Consider the following 14,750-nt stretch of genomic DNA (forward strand, 5'->3'; position numbering starts at 1 on the left):
GTGTCCTTCCCAGTCCGTGTGTCCTGCGAGCCCGAGTCTGCGGGGCTCTCCTTCCAGCGGCGCGGGGGCTTCGCGGGCCGGGCGGCGCGGCAGAGATGTGCTCGACGCCGGGGCTGCCGACGCCGGGGGCCTCGCTGGTGCTGCGGGTGTCCTTCGTGGACGTGCAGCCCGCGGTGATCCCCGTGCAGCTCTGGGGGCTGGTGGGCGAGCGGCGGGACGAGTACGTGAGGCTGAGCCGGGAGATCCAGGAAGCGGCGGCGGCCGCGCACGGCCCATGGGCGCTGGGCGGCCCCTCGGCCTCGCCGGGCGAGCTGTGCCTGGTGCAGGCAGGTCTGCTGTGGCACCGCGGCCGCGTAGTCAGCCGGCAGGCGCAGGAGAGCCGCGTCTTCCTGCTGGACGAGGGTCGCACCATCACAGTCGGCGCGGGCTCGCTGGCGCCTGGGCGCAGCGAGTTCTTCCACCTGCCGTCGGAGGTGCTGGGCTGCGTGCTGGCTGGCCTGGTGCCTGCGGGCGGCAGCGGCGGCGTGGGCGGGGCCGAGCCCCAGCACTGGTCTGCCAGCGCCGTGGACTTCCTTAGCAACCTGCAGGGCAAAGAGATGCACGGACGGGTCCTGGACGTGCTGCTGCTCCACCGTCTGGTCCTCCTGGAGGTGCCCGAGCTGTGCCAGCAGATGCAGGAGCTCGGGCTGGCCCGGCAGGTGCCCGACGGCCTTTTCCGCTCCCTGCTCAAGCGCTACCTCTCGGCCACCGCGGCTGTCCTGGGCCCCGGGGCCCCGGTCGTCTCGCGAATCCCGCCCAAGCAGGAGCAGGCTGGCCTGGATTACTTCTACCCCCAGCTGCAGCTGGGCGTGACGGAGCCCATGGTGGTCACCCAGGTGTGCCATCCCCACCGCATTCACTGCCGGCTCCGCAGCTTCTCGCAGGAGGTCCACCGCCTCTCCGAGAGCATGGCCCAGATATATAGGGGTTCCCCCGGGACAGGGGACGAGAACTATACCAGTGCCACCTGGGAGGAGAGGGAGGAGAGCCCAGACAAGCCGGGCTCTCCGTGCGCATCCTGCGGGTTGGATGGACATTGGTACAGAGCGCTCTTGCTTGAGACTTTCCGGCCCCAGCGCTGTGCCCAGGTACTTCATGTGGACTATGGAAGAAAGGAGTTAGTGAGTTGTAATAGCCTTCGCTACTTGCTGCCCGAATATTTTCGAATACCCGTGGTGACATACCCTTGCGCTTTGTACGGACTCTGGGATGGTGGCAGAGGCTGGTCTCGGTCACAGGTCGGTGACCTGAAGGCACTGTTTCTGGGCCAGGCAGTGAACGCAAAGATTGAATTTTACTCTTCCTTTGAGCATGTGTATTACGTCACCCTGTATGGAGAAGATGGGATTAATCTTAACTGTGTGTTCGGAGCACAGTCCTGTTGCTTGGCTGACCGATTGCTTCAGAGCCAGGGAATAGAGGAGGAGGAGGAGGGGGGCGGGGAGGAGGAACCGGAAACAGCTTTTCAGTCTCAGTCTCCTGCTGAAGAAGTGGATGAAGAGATTTCACTCCCAGCCTTGAGGTCTATCAGGTTAAAGACGAACGCCTTCTATGACGCCCAGGTGGAGTTTGTGAAAAATCCTTCTGAGTTTTGGATTAGGTTGAGGAAACACAATGGCACCTTCAGCAAATTAATGAGGAGAATGTGCAGTTTCTATGCCTCTGCCAGTAAGCTGGATGGTGTTATTTTGAAACCTGAAGCCGATGACCTTTGCTGTGTGAAATGGAAAGAAAGTGGCTATTATCGGGCTATGGTCACCCGATTAGACGACAAGAGTGTGGATGTATTCTTCGTTGACCGGGGCAATTCGGAAAATATGGACCGGTATGATGTGAGGATGCTGCTCCCTCAGTTTAGGTGGCTACCAATGCTGGCCCTGAGGTGCACCCTGGCAGATATTTGGCCTTCGGGAAAAAATTGGAGCCAGGAGGCAATTTCCTTTTTCAAAAAGACCGTGCTGCACAAAGAATTAGTTATCCATGTCCTTGATAAGCAGGATAGTCAGTATGTTATTGAGATTCTTGATGAATCAAGAACAGGGGAAGAAAACATTAGTAAGGTAATTGCTCAGGCTGGATTTGCCAAGTATCAGGAATTTGAAACAAAGGAAAATATTGGCAAAAGTGCCCACTCTCCGGGGCATGTTTTAAACCATTTTACTGCAGACAATAACAAAATATCTTCTGCCAAGAAGGAAGTAGAACACAAAGTCAAGAGAGAGGGTGAAACTACAGCTGTTCCAGAAACTGTGAATGACACAACCGTTGTGACAAACGTTTCAACTGGACTAGTTGTACAGGACAAAGAGAAAAGAGGGTCTGTTTATTCTCCTCTTGTACAGAATTTCTTGGACATTAAGCCAGGCTCTTCTTGTAAAGAGGAGCTAGAAGTTGGAAGTACAGTAGGAGTCAAAGTGTCTCATGTTGAAAACCCTGGCTGTTTCTGGTGCCAGCTGACCAGGAACATAGAAGGATTTAAAGCGCTAATGTGTAGTATTCAGGACCATTGCAAGAATACAGCTACTCCCTACCAGGGAACCACCCCTGCTTGTTTGGCAAAACGAACAGCAAATGGAAAATGGTCCAGGGCTCTGATTACTGGGGCACAATCTTCAGAGCATGTCAACGTCATATTTGTAGATTATGGAGACAAAGAAACGGTATCTGTGAAGAATATTTATTCAATTAGTGAAGAGTTTCTCAAGGTTAAGGTTCAAGCGTTTAGGTGCAGCCTTTATAATTTAATCCAACCAACGGGTCACAATCCTTTTGTTTGGGATGAAAAGGCAATCCAAGCTTTTAGTGAATTTGTGCATAAGGCATGGGAAGACAATGTAGAATTACAATGCACAATATTTGCTTTGGCTTCCATTCACGTTGAAGAACTGTTTAATGTCGTGGATTTGCTAACACCTTTCCAGAGTGCATGCCATTTTTTGGTAGAACAGAGACTTGCAAGACCAGTACAACTTCAGAAGCCTCTGGAGTCCTCTGTTCAGCTCCATTCTTACTACTATTCTACACATGATATGAAAATTGGAAGTGAAGAATCAGTGTATGTAACACATGTCGATGACCCTTGGACATTTTATTGCCAGCTGGGAAGAAATGCAAATATTTTAGAACAGTTGTCATATCATATTACACAATTAAGTAAAGTTTTGCTGAGTTTAAAAACATCTCCCTTGGTCCCCAGCACATTGTGCCTTGCCAGGTATACTGACGGAAACTGGTATAGGGGGATAATCATAGAAAAAGAACCAAATAAAGTCTTTTTTGTTGATTTTGGGAATAGTTATGTGGTAGCAAATGATGATCTGCTTCCAATACCTAGCGATGCATATGACGTCTTACTTTTGCCCATGCAAGCCATTAAATGTTCATTATCTGATATTCCTGATCATATACCAGAAGAAGTTACAACGCGGTTTCAGGAGACTATTTCAGATAAGTCATTGAAGGCTTTGGTTGTAGCAAAAGATCCAGATGGAAGACTGATTATAGAACTATATGACAACAGTATTCAAATTAATGCTAATATTAATGAGAAGTTAGGACTCCTGGGTTCCAAAGGCGGGACAAGAAAGAAAGAAAGTGAATCACTCCTCTCTACACCTGAAACTCTTGAAGCAAAAAAGGAAGCTGTGAAGTTGTCACCTACACAGTATTTAAGTAAATCAATAGAGAACAAATCAGACAGTTTGGTGATCTTAGAAGCATCATACAAACCTAAGATCAGCTCAGCATGTAAGGAAATCAAATTTTTATGCAGTTCAATGAAGACAAACTTAGTCACTCAGTATCCGGACTCTGTGGCAAATAAAAATAACCAAGTGTCTCCATTACCAGTAGAAAAGAAATTAGTGAGTTCGGCTGAGCCCCCTTTGAAAGCCACAAAACTAGAAGCCACTCTTCCAGAGAGAAAAATAGGAGATTCACGTAACAAAGGTTCACCTCTAAAATTTTCTGAGTTCCCTCAGAAGACTATAACGCCTGGCTTTAAAACAACTGTGTATGTTTCTCATATAAATGACCTTTCAGACTTTTATGTTCAACTAACAGAAGATGAGGCTGAAATTGATCGTCTTTCAGAGAGGTTAAACACTGTTAGAACAAGGCCTGAATATTATGCAGGTCCACCTTTGCAAAGAGGAGATATAATATGTGCTGTTTTCCCAGAAGACAATTTATGGTATCGTGCTGTGGTCAAGGAACATCAACCCAATGACCTTCTCTCTGTGCAGTTTATAGATTATGGCAATGTTTCTGTGGTTCACACCAACACAGTAGGCAAACTTGACCTTGTTAATGCACTATCACCCAGACTGTGCATTCACTGTTCCTTAAGGGGACTTGGGGCTCCTAAGATTTTAAACCACAAGGAAATGATGCATTACTTTTCCCGAAGGACAGAGGAGGCGCAACTGAGATGCGAATTTGTTCAATTTCAAGACAAATGGGAAGTTATTCTTGCTGATGAACATGGGATCATAGCAGAAGATATGATGAGCAGGTATGCTTTCAGTGAAAAATCTCAAATAGGACTTTCTACCCAAATAGTTAAAGGTGCCTGTTCAAAGTCTGTCAACAAAACAGACGTAGACACTTCTGTATTTCTTAACTGGTATAATCCAAAGATGAAGATGATACGAGCTTATGCCACAGTGATCGATGGACCTGAATATTTTTGGTGTCAGTTTGCGGACACAGAGAAACTTCAGTATTTAGAAGTGGAAGTACAAACTGCTGGAGAGCAGGTGACAGCTTGGAGAAGGTGCATCCCCTGCCCTCATATCGGAGATCCTTGCATAGTGAGATACAGAGAAGACGGGTATTATTACAGGGCACTTGTCACCAATATTTGTGAAGATTCTCTTTTGTCCGTCAGGCTTGTGGACTTTGGAAACGTTGAAGACTGTGTGGACCCCAAAGCCCTCTGGAACATCCCTTCTGAACTGTTGGCAGTTCCCATGCAAGCCTTTCCATGTTGCCTCTCAGGATTTAATATTTCAGAAGGTGCATGCCCTCAAGAGGGAAATGACTACTTTTATGAAATAGTAACAGAAGGTATGTTGGAGGTAAAAATATTAGAAATCAAAAGGGATGTTTGTGATATCCTTTTAGCCATCGTTGACTTGAAAAGCAAAGGCGAAAGTATTAGTGAGAAAATGAAGAAATATTCTAAGATTGGTGCGAGTGACAGTGACGTGCCCTATGAAAAACATGGCGTAGACATAAAGGGAGCTCTTGGGTCCCCCAGTCCCGAAGTTGGACTTCAGAAACCAAGTAGCAAAGCTGGACAAGACAAAGCACTCCGTGTCGAATCACAGACAGGTAAGCTCTTGGAAAGAATTGACAAAGACTTAAACATCATTGAAACCAAACCAGGTAAATTCTTTGTCCCCGAAACTGATAACATTTTTGAAACTTTTGAAAACCCAGGCAAAGATGAAAGTGGCACTGAGATGCTGGAAGGTAACGTCGAGTGCCATCTGGGTGACAAAGCGAAGTTTGATGATAAGTACCTAATTACAGAATTTAGCACATTGTTACCACATGCCACCGAAACAGAGGAGGCACTGGAACTGAATTCCCTTGAGGTGGAGCTTTCTCCTGATGATGAGTCCAAAGAATTCCTGGAGCTGGAATTCATTGAATTGCAGCATTCCTTAGTTGCAGAGGAGGGGAAAGAAGAGCTGGGCCTGGTGCCTCTGTCTGTGCCTCTTCCCCAAGGCTGTGACCCAGCGGCCAACCTGCCACCATTGGCAGGGCTACTGCCCCTCAACTGTGAAGCCGAGAAACAGCCTGAACTAGAATTACCTACAGCCCAGCTGTGTCTAGAGGACAAAATAAACCCTTTGTCTTTAAGAGTTAGTCAGAAAGCCCAAGAATCCCTGTGTGCTGAGGACGCAAGAAGGTCCAGTTGTGCGGAATGCTTTGATGAGGAGCATAGGCTGTGCCAACACGGAAAGACCTGCTCTGCCAAGATGCAGATTGAAATGAATATCTATAAAGAAGAATTTACAGAACATACATCTCTGTTTAGAGATGCCGTGTCATCGTTGAACTCTGTGTTTTCTGAAGAAGAACCCGGAAGGAAACACAATCACACTTTACCAGATCATGTCTCGGGTATGTGCGTTTTTTTTGTTGTTGTTGTTGTTTTTTCCCATTCGCTTTTACTTAACTAACTGAAAAGTACTTATTTGTTTTAAAGAAAAGAGAATAATTCTTATTTGAATTTTTAAAATATTAATTTGGGGGAGGGAAGATTAAAACCTGAGAAGAGAATCAGATTTGGATTTTACGAAGGGTATTTTAAACGTGGGTAATTAAGTAGTAAAATCAACGTAAAATAATTCTTTATATGCTGGGTGAAATGCTGAATTATTAATTTTGCTTTTAAAAATAGAACGCTTCAAGTCTGTGTCTCCAAAAAGTAATCACATTTAAAATATAAACAAATCATCTCTAAAATCAAGAGGTTATGTTTTTTGGTAAGTTTTGAAAAATATAGTGTTCCTTTGCCAAGCATAATAATGTAGGCATGAATTTACAGTAGGGATAGTTTCAGCACAGTTTTTTTTTTGCGGTACGCGGGCCTCTCACTGTTGTGGCCAATCCCGTTGCGGAGCACAGGCTCCGGACGCGCAGGCTCAGCGGCCATGGCTCACGGGCCCAGTCGCTCTGCAGCATGTGGGATCTTCCCGGACCGGGGCACGAACCCGTGTCCCCTGCGTTGGCAGGCGGACTCTCAACCACTGTGCCACCAGGGAAGCCCCAGCACAGTTTTAAGAATTAACTGTTTTGCTTCATCATATACCTTGCCATTCGTTTAGAAGCCCTTAAAAAAACGGAGTTAGGGAGCCTGTATTAATCAAGCAAGTTTACAGCCATGAGTAAATATTGGAGAACATTTAATGTCATTAACTTTTTTATAAATTATTTTTGCTGTTATTTTCTTGTCTACTTAACGAGATTTGAAAGTTACACAAAATAGCTATCTTTTAGGTTTATTTTAAAAATAATCAATGTTAGACTTTTTAAGTGTCAATTTTTATACTATTAGATTTGAGCCATTGTACAAAATAGAGAAAACAATAGACTAAGGAGAATGAAAATCATCATAATCCCAGCACCAAGAAATGGCCACTGTGAATGCTATGATGGTGTATATACTTCCTTCCTGACGTTTCTCACCCTTTCTGTGTGTGTCTACTCACATACAGTTTAAAAAACTAACTAGAGGTCATACTGTCATACAGTGTTGAATCCTGCGTTTTAATCCCTTAAATATGCTTTCAAAAATACTTTAGTTTTGTAGTATGCCATCCTGTGGATGTATGGTAATTTATTTAAATACCACCCTGGAGTTTTAGTCCTCATTGTCACATTTTAATAATAAGTAACAGCTTTGTGATAAAAGTGTCTGCTCACTTGTATGTACCATGCTGCTTTGCTGTAGAAATGGCTGTTGTAACCACAGACCACATTACATGTGGCTATAATAGCCAGCTTTAAGTAGTAACTCTCAACGTTAGAAATCAGATTCACATCCTTAAAAAAAAAGCACATCATGGTCGTGTTTTTTGAGGAGAGCGGTAAGGAATTATACGGGGAAGGGCCACTGGAAGAATAAAAATAAAATCGAGGGAGGGAGACTTAGAACATGTCGTACCATATGTGATATTGATGATACGAGAATAGTAAATGCATGTTGGGGAAATGCTTTGCTTGCATATCTTTAAGGAATTAAGAGGTATGCATTGAGTCTTGCTCTGTTCAATTTGGCAGCTCAACCAGAGAACACCTACACTCTGAAAGGATTTCCCGTGGGATCCAAATGTGTTGTGTGGTCAAGTCTAAGAAACACATGGTCTAAATGTGAGATTTTGGAATTAGCTGAAGAAGGCACAAGGGTATGTAAAACTGAAGTAATTTGTCTCAAAATGTACTTGCAGATTGTTAAGGAAATTTTACCAAACTTTATCAGACTAGAAAATCCAATTGAATAGATGATTTACCTGCTCATTCCCCGTGATAATTTGATGCAGTGCAAAAATCATTTAAAAAGTTCCTATATAAGCATCCAAGGCTCTTTGATCTCCCTTACTCCCGAAATCCTATCTGTCAGTCACTGAGTTCTGCACTTCCCACTTCTTATCTCTTAGTTAAAACTTTTTATACCTGATGCCACTGTCATGATTAAGTCTGTCATTTCACAGCTAGATGCCTCTAATAACCTTCTATTGGTTTACTTCTAGTCTTTATTCAGTTGATTCTCCACACTGCCAGTGTGAAGTTTGTCAAATGCAAATCTGACTCCATCGTTCGCTTGTGGAAAACCTCTTGGAAACCTCCAGTAGATTGTGTTTTTCCTGTGGTCTGAAAACCACCTTAATCAGAATCACCTGGCACATTTCTTAAACGTATTGGTAGATTCCTGGACCTTGCCCTGGCTGGCTGATTGAGAATTTCCAGGGGGAAGGACCAGTAACGTATATACTCTTGCACCATGAAAATTTGAGACCCTCCAGGCTAGAAAAGTCATTAACATGCCACAGGAGGTTCTCTGGGGTTGAGCATCCATGTACCTCTCCAGCCTTAGGTCTTACTCCTTTGGGTTTTGTATCTTATATTAGATGAACACCATACTGCTTGATTTCTCTTATATATACTCTTGTGTTTGGCTTCTTTGATATAGTTAATAATGCAGTCCTATTTGCCTGTATTCTGTCCCCTTCCCAAACTGGATAATTTCCGCTTATCTTTAAAAGATTAGCCATTGCCTCTTCCAGGAAGCATTCACTAGCATTATTTTCTAAATCTCTCCATCTCTTCACTCCTCTCTGTCCCCTGCCAACAAAAGCTTTATACCTGTGTTGTATTCCTATACCTCCTATTGCAGGAGTCTGTACTTCCTACACTGTGTTGTAACTGTCTGCTTAGTGGTCTGTTCCTCCACCAAATTTTGAACTTCTTGAGATCTAAATTTTATGCCTTTGATCTCTAGGCACAGATACTCAATGTACGTTTTTTGAACTGAAGTACCATTGAGTTGAAATGTAATATTGATTTTTAATAAAATCATTTAATTACCTTTTCAAGTATTTCCTTTTAAAAACGGTTGCTGTGGTACATACATCAGTCACAGCTTTTGGAATGACCAGTTTTTACTATTTTTTTTCTCCTGTAGGTTTTGAACCTTTCAAATGGCATGGAAGAGGTAGTGAACCCTGAGAATGTCTGGAATGGTATAGACAAATTGGATTAAGAGTCCATGTGAGGTATGGGTTTATGTAAATAGTAATTAATGAGAGTGTTCTCTTTCATTTTGAAAGGTGACTGGAACTATTTCCAAAGCCCTTGTGTTTAGGAATAATAGAGGAAAAAATAGTACTATTGTAATAATAACAGTGGAAAATAGCAATAATGCAATGTTTCTAGATTTTATGCCCAGTACCTCTTACTAATGTTTTACTCACTGATTTTCATTTTGGGATTTAAAAAAAGGAAAGTTGTTTGGCATTTGTGACCTTTATGAAATACGTTTGGTGCAGAAAATCTGGGAATATGACAAAGTTAAAAAGAGGAAGTATCAATCACCTGTAATACATCCTTCCAAAGGCAAACGGACTGATCCGTTTGGTTTTCTTAAATAATCTTTCTGTTTATATGGAATATAAATATATCATCTACGTATTTTGAACATGGTTATTTCATTGTACATTCAGTTTTATATTCTGTGTTCTTCATTTAAGATTATATGATAGGCAATCTCCCATGCTGTTACGATATGTCTAGACATTTGAGTTTATCCTGTTTGCAGTTTGTTGAACTTCTTGCTACAAAATCTGTATCTGGTAGTTCCAGTATCTCGTCATGGCAGGGTTTTCATCTACTGATTGTCTTAAGAAATGATTAGCCTTTCCTCGTACGTTGTATGTTGAGTAATTTTGGATTATATTCTGAATGTTTTGAATATGATGTTGTAAGACTTTGGAGGCTGTTAAATCTTCTGGAAAATGTTAAAGTTTTTGTTTTAGCAGGTGGTCAACCTGATTAGGTTCATACCACAGGTTCTCTCTCTCTCTCTCTGTGTTTGGTGGTTCCAGTGTCAGTTTAGTCTTCAACGTCTTTGCTGTAATGTTTGGGTCTGCCCAGGGCATCAGCCACAGAGGGGTTAGTCTAGAACTTGGACAGAGGTTTATGCAGTCACTCAGGTGTTAAAGACTTAGCTATGCTTTTCTTTTCTTGATTCTGTTCTGCATTTGCATCGTTCGGGATGACCTTAGGTTCACATATAATATTAGGGGTTCAAATTTTCCAATTCCTTTCCTCTCTGAGATTTCCTCCATACTTTGAGGCTCCAAGGGTCCTCTCTTATTCAGCCCCCAGGGGCCCCGTTTCCTGGTCCTCTGGCCAGAAAGCATGCTTCTCCCAGTGTTTCCCCGTGTGCTGACCAGGCAGCTGTGTTTGACAGGCCTGCCTCTGGTGTGAAGCAGATAGAGAAAAGAGAGAGAAAACCCCCACGCCCCACCCCCTGCCTCTCGACTCTTCAGATAACAAAGGGCTGTTTTCCTCAGTCCACTGGCCAGCGTCTTCTCTCAGATTTGTAAGTGCCTGCACTGTGACTGCTGTGCAGAAAAAGTAAAACAGTGAAGGGGTTTCCCCCCCACATCCCACCCTTTAGTATTCGGGGCCTCTTTCCCCACTCCACTGGCTAGAAAGAGGGGATTTCGCTCAGTTTTGCTGCCCACCCCAGCCTGGCAGCTGTGATTTGGCGTGAAACTCACCCCTGTTTTGGGTCGTTATTCAAGTTTTTACTACAGTCCTTCTATATTTCTGATCCCATTTACTTTTCAGAAGCCTCAGGTAGTTGCTTTTTGTATTCTTTCCAGAATTTTCCATGGTAATCAGTGTAAGTCAGCTTACTCCATCTTGGCTGCAACCAGAAGGCCATAGCTGCATAATATTACATGACATTACTAGACAATGATTCATTAAACCATTTCTCCTCTTGTTGGACATATAGTGAATTTGTTCACTATAAAAAAATCATTGACCTTCTTAACCTCTTGAAAGCTGAAAATTGGAAAAGGACACTTTAGTCCCCGCATGGAATGCTACAGCGGAGATATTCCAGATAAATGGGTATTTGAAGAATAGAAAATATACTTGCCGTTATTCTTCATTATAAAATCAAATTGGCCTAGTCTTAATAGGATTACTTTTTGTTGTTCACCATTTTTCTGGTGTATCTATGGTCCCCTTTCTGATTTTAATTATTTTGTATTTATAATAAAGAAGTGGTAGTAATCCAAAGGTGTCTTTTGTTAGGCTGTATTCCGGACAGTGGGAAAAGATCTTTACTGCCTGTCATTGGATGATACTGTGGTCAAAGGTAACTTGTGTTTTTAAAACAAAATACTTTTACCAACCAGAATTGCCAAGTCTTTAAGGTACGATTACCCTGAATCCCTCAAGTAAAAGTGGTTCATCCATTTCCATGGATGTTAGCAGTAGGAAAATAAAAACCACTTCAGCTAAAAATAGTGATAAGTAAACAAGAAGATTTCTTGAAATACAGGGAATTTGTTGATTGAATTAATCTTGAAGGTGTATGATAAATTCATATTTTAAAGGATTTTTTCAGTGTTAGCTCAGATGTTCAAATGATCTTTGTTAAATAATCTCTTGGAATTTCTTTTGAGATTTTTAGTGTATGTGATGATTCTGTTTTTTGGATGTTCCTGGTTATTGCATGATCTTGTTTGTAAGTAGCACACTGAGGCACATGGAGAATGAAATCAGCTTTTGGTGACTTTAGTATTATGTGAAAAATATGCACTAATGAAAGAGAACAAAGAACTAATTGGTTATCAGCCTTGCCAAATATCATCCTAGAAAAATATAAAATATACCAATTTCATAACCTTTTTCGAGAAGTTTTATATGGTAATAGGTACAATGTGAGAACCAAAATATTTTTTTAAATGACGTCAGTCGGAATAATTCCCTGTAGTAATTAGAATGCTCATCTCTTCCCCCTCCCCATTTTTAGAGGACATTAATTTTGTCACGGTAGCACCCATGTAAAGAATTTTCTTGGGACTTCCCTGGCAGTCCAGGGGTTAGGACGCGGCGCTTCCACTGCAGGGGGCACAGGTTCGATCCTGCTCGGGGGAACTAAGGTCCTGCATGCTGCAGCATGGCCCCCCGCCACACACACACACAAAATTTCTTATTTTTATGTTTCTTTCTCAACTTGAGGTTTTTCTCTTCTTGTTTCAGAAAAGAGGTCTGGAGATGATAGAGATTTAACTGCGTCCATAAACGCGGCCAGTCAGTCAGAAGCTGCTCTTAAACAAGTGCTACCTCGCCCAGACCAACAGAATATTTCAGAAAATTGAGGGCACGTAATCAGAAGAAGTTGTTGTTTCCAAAAAGCTTGATATGTGTCAAAAACAAAACAGATCTCAGGCTGCCTGTGTGGTGTATTTAGAGTGCTACTTCTGCGTATACGGAGCTGGGATCTTTCCTCTCCCTTTAAATGTGTTATCTTTCTAATAGCTCACACTGCAAAAAAAACCTGTTTGGGTTTCTTCTGAATATAGTGTTTAAAATAGAAAATTATAGGTTTATGACAAGCATATTATATGATGCTACTTGAGAGGATGGCTTTGTTAGCAGTAAGTCCTTCAAAACTTTTGTTTTCTTTCTGAAGCTTTGCCTTTCTGTCTAGTTTTGACTAATATTCTGTTTGAATTTAGAACTATACTAATATGACACAAGATTTGAATAACATTTGTCCTTAAAAGTATAGTGGTGTCATTTCATTAAAAAGGAAATATCTGTGGTTCTGGAATATCTGTAGTCATGGAATGAACCACCATTCTACAATTGGGGGAAACATAGTAATATTATAAATAATACATAAAAACAATATAATATTTTATATTATAAATAATATATTAATATATTATTATAATAATAAATATATTATAAATAAAATATATTATATATAAATATATAAAATATATTTTTAAAAAAATATATATTATATATTATATATATAAATATATAATAAAATAATATATTATAAATAATATAATATTTATAAAAATATAAATAAAAATGTTAGCTTTTATGTGTTAATCACTCAGTTGGTACTTTAAATGCATTTTCTCATTTAATCCTTGATTCTGAGGTGCATATTAACGTTATCCACATTTTATAGGTGAGACAATTGAAGCTTTTTAGAGAAGATAAATAATTTGCCTAATGTCAAAAAGCTAGCAAATCTTGGAGGCTTGATCATACCCAGACCCATCTAACTTCAAAGCCCATGCTTTTGAAACATGGTTTTGCATAAGTGGTAGTATGCAAAGTATAGGTCCTAGCTTTAGGAAACAGATCTTAGCTATATGCTGCTTACTAGATATGTGACCTGGGTAGGTTATTATAACATTGTTGAGTCTTGACCTTCCTCATCTGTAAAATGGGGTTAATAAAACCTTTCTTGCAGTGGTTTTAAGATTAGAAATAACTTATGTAAGGTGCCAGAAAAGGAGTAGGCATTTGATAAATACTTCCTTCTTTCCCCCAAAAGATACTCAGTGTGCACTATGGTAGGTTGTATTTTTATTTTTTATTTTTTTTATTTTGCGGTACGTGGGTCTCTCACTGTTGTGGCCTCTCCCGTTGCGGAGCACAGGCTCCGGACGCGCAGGCTCAGCGGCCATGGCTCACGGGCCCAGCCGCTCTGCGGCATGTGGGATCTTCCCGGACCGGGGCACGAACCCGTGTTCCCTGCCTCGGCAGGCGGACTCTCAACCACTGCGCCACCAGGGAAGCCCGGTAGGTTGTATTTTTTAAACTTTAACTCACTGGATCCTTTCAGCAGTTATTTTCTCCTTTCACCATCAGCATGTGCTGCCAACAAAGGATTTTGAAGAGGTGCTATTGAATGGGACATCAGTACAATTGGAATGGTTATCCATTTCCAAAATGAGTAAGGAGGTTTGCTACATGTGAATGGGGGAAAAGATGTATGTATATGAAACATTAGGAGACCCTGAAGCCTGATGGGAATAGTGAGAATTAAGAACCTTAAAAGTTGGGTATAATTTCAATAAGTAAAAAGAAGAAGGTTCTGCATTAAACGTAATTGAGGTAGATGAGTATATTCCTTGTTCCTGGGATAATGATTAGACACATTTGGCTCATTCATGTAGGAGATATAGTTGTGAGTTAATTACTGGGAGAAAGGGTCAGAGAAGATGCATTAGGGTCAGGTTATGGAAAGCCATCAGTTTCGTGCTAAGCAGTTTAACTCTCTATTTTAAAATGTTTAATCTGAACAGTTAGAGGAGAAATCATATTTCTCAAAATGAGTGTTTTTTCACATTAAAACATTAAGATAGGCCTGAGTGCCAAATCAGAAAACACAGTTACTTATTAACTGGGCAAAAGGAATAGGGATAGAGTAGTTAACCAGGCTTGCTTACTAAGTAGTGATTATCCTTGTTCACACAGGCTATAATTAAACTTAATTACAGAGAATTCATAGGAACAAGACCATTCTTAGACCAAAATATACTTAACTGATGAGTGGCAGAAATGTTTATACCCCTTGGGAAACAAAACACATTTTCCATGACTCCCAGAAACATAAGTGCACAAATCTTTTAGCTATCTTTTTTTTTTTT

The 14,750-nt window shown here is 41.5% G+C and overlaps 1 protein-coding gene across 2 annotated transcripts; it reads left to right on the top strand.

The window, feature by feature from the left end:
* Positions 1-95: 95 nt before the first annotated feature.
* Positions 96-12,363, top strand: TDRD6 (tudor domain containing 6). Of its 2 annotated transcripts, none has more exons than XM_032650127.1 (3): positions 96-6,171; positions 7,834-7,958; positions 12,334-12,363. In XM_032650127.1, exons 1-3 carry the CDS (start codon positions 96-98, stop codon positions 12,361-12,363), a joined length of 6,231 nt encoding a protein of 2,076 aa, XP_032506018.1. The 2 variants fall into 2 exon arrangements, with proteins under 2 accessions (XP_032506018.1, XP_032506017.1); XM_032650126.1 differs by lacking the exon at positions 12,334-12,363 and adding an exon at positions 9,236-9,313.
* Positions 12,364-14,750: the final 2,387 nt, after the last annotated feature.

The sequence above is a fragment of the Phocoena sinus genome, chromosome 11 (genome assembly GCF_008692025.1).
Source record: "Phocoena sinus isolate mPhoSin1 chromosome 11, mPhoSin1.pri, whole genome shotgun sequence".
NCBI classification, from domain to species: Eukaryota; Metazoa; Chordata; class Mammalia; order Artiodactyla; family Phocoenidae; genus Phocoena; species Phocoena sinus.

Excerpts from the sequence above, each read along its gene's own strand:
- TDRD6 (XM_032650126.1), top strand. The coding sequence starts at position 96 with ATGTGCTCGACGCCGGGGCTGCCGACGCCGGGGGCCTCGCTGGTGCTG. Across the intron at positions 6,172-7,833 it reads TTTACCAGATCATGTCTCGG|CTCAACCAGAGAACACCTAC; the intron begins GTATGTGCGTTT and ends TCAATTTGGCAG. Across the intron at positions 7,959-9,235 it reads TAGCTGAAGAAGGCACAAGG|GTTTTGAACCTTTCAAATGG; the intron begins GTATGTAAAACT and ends TTTCTCCTGTAG.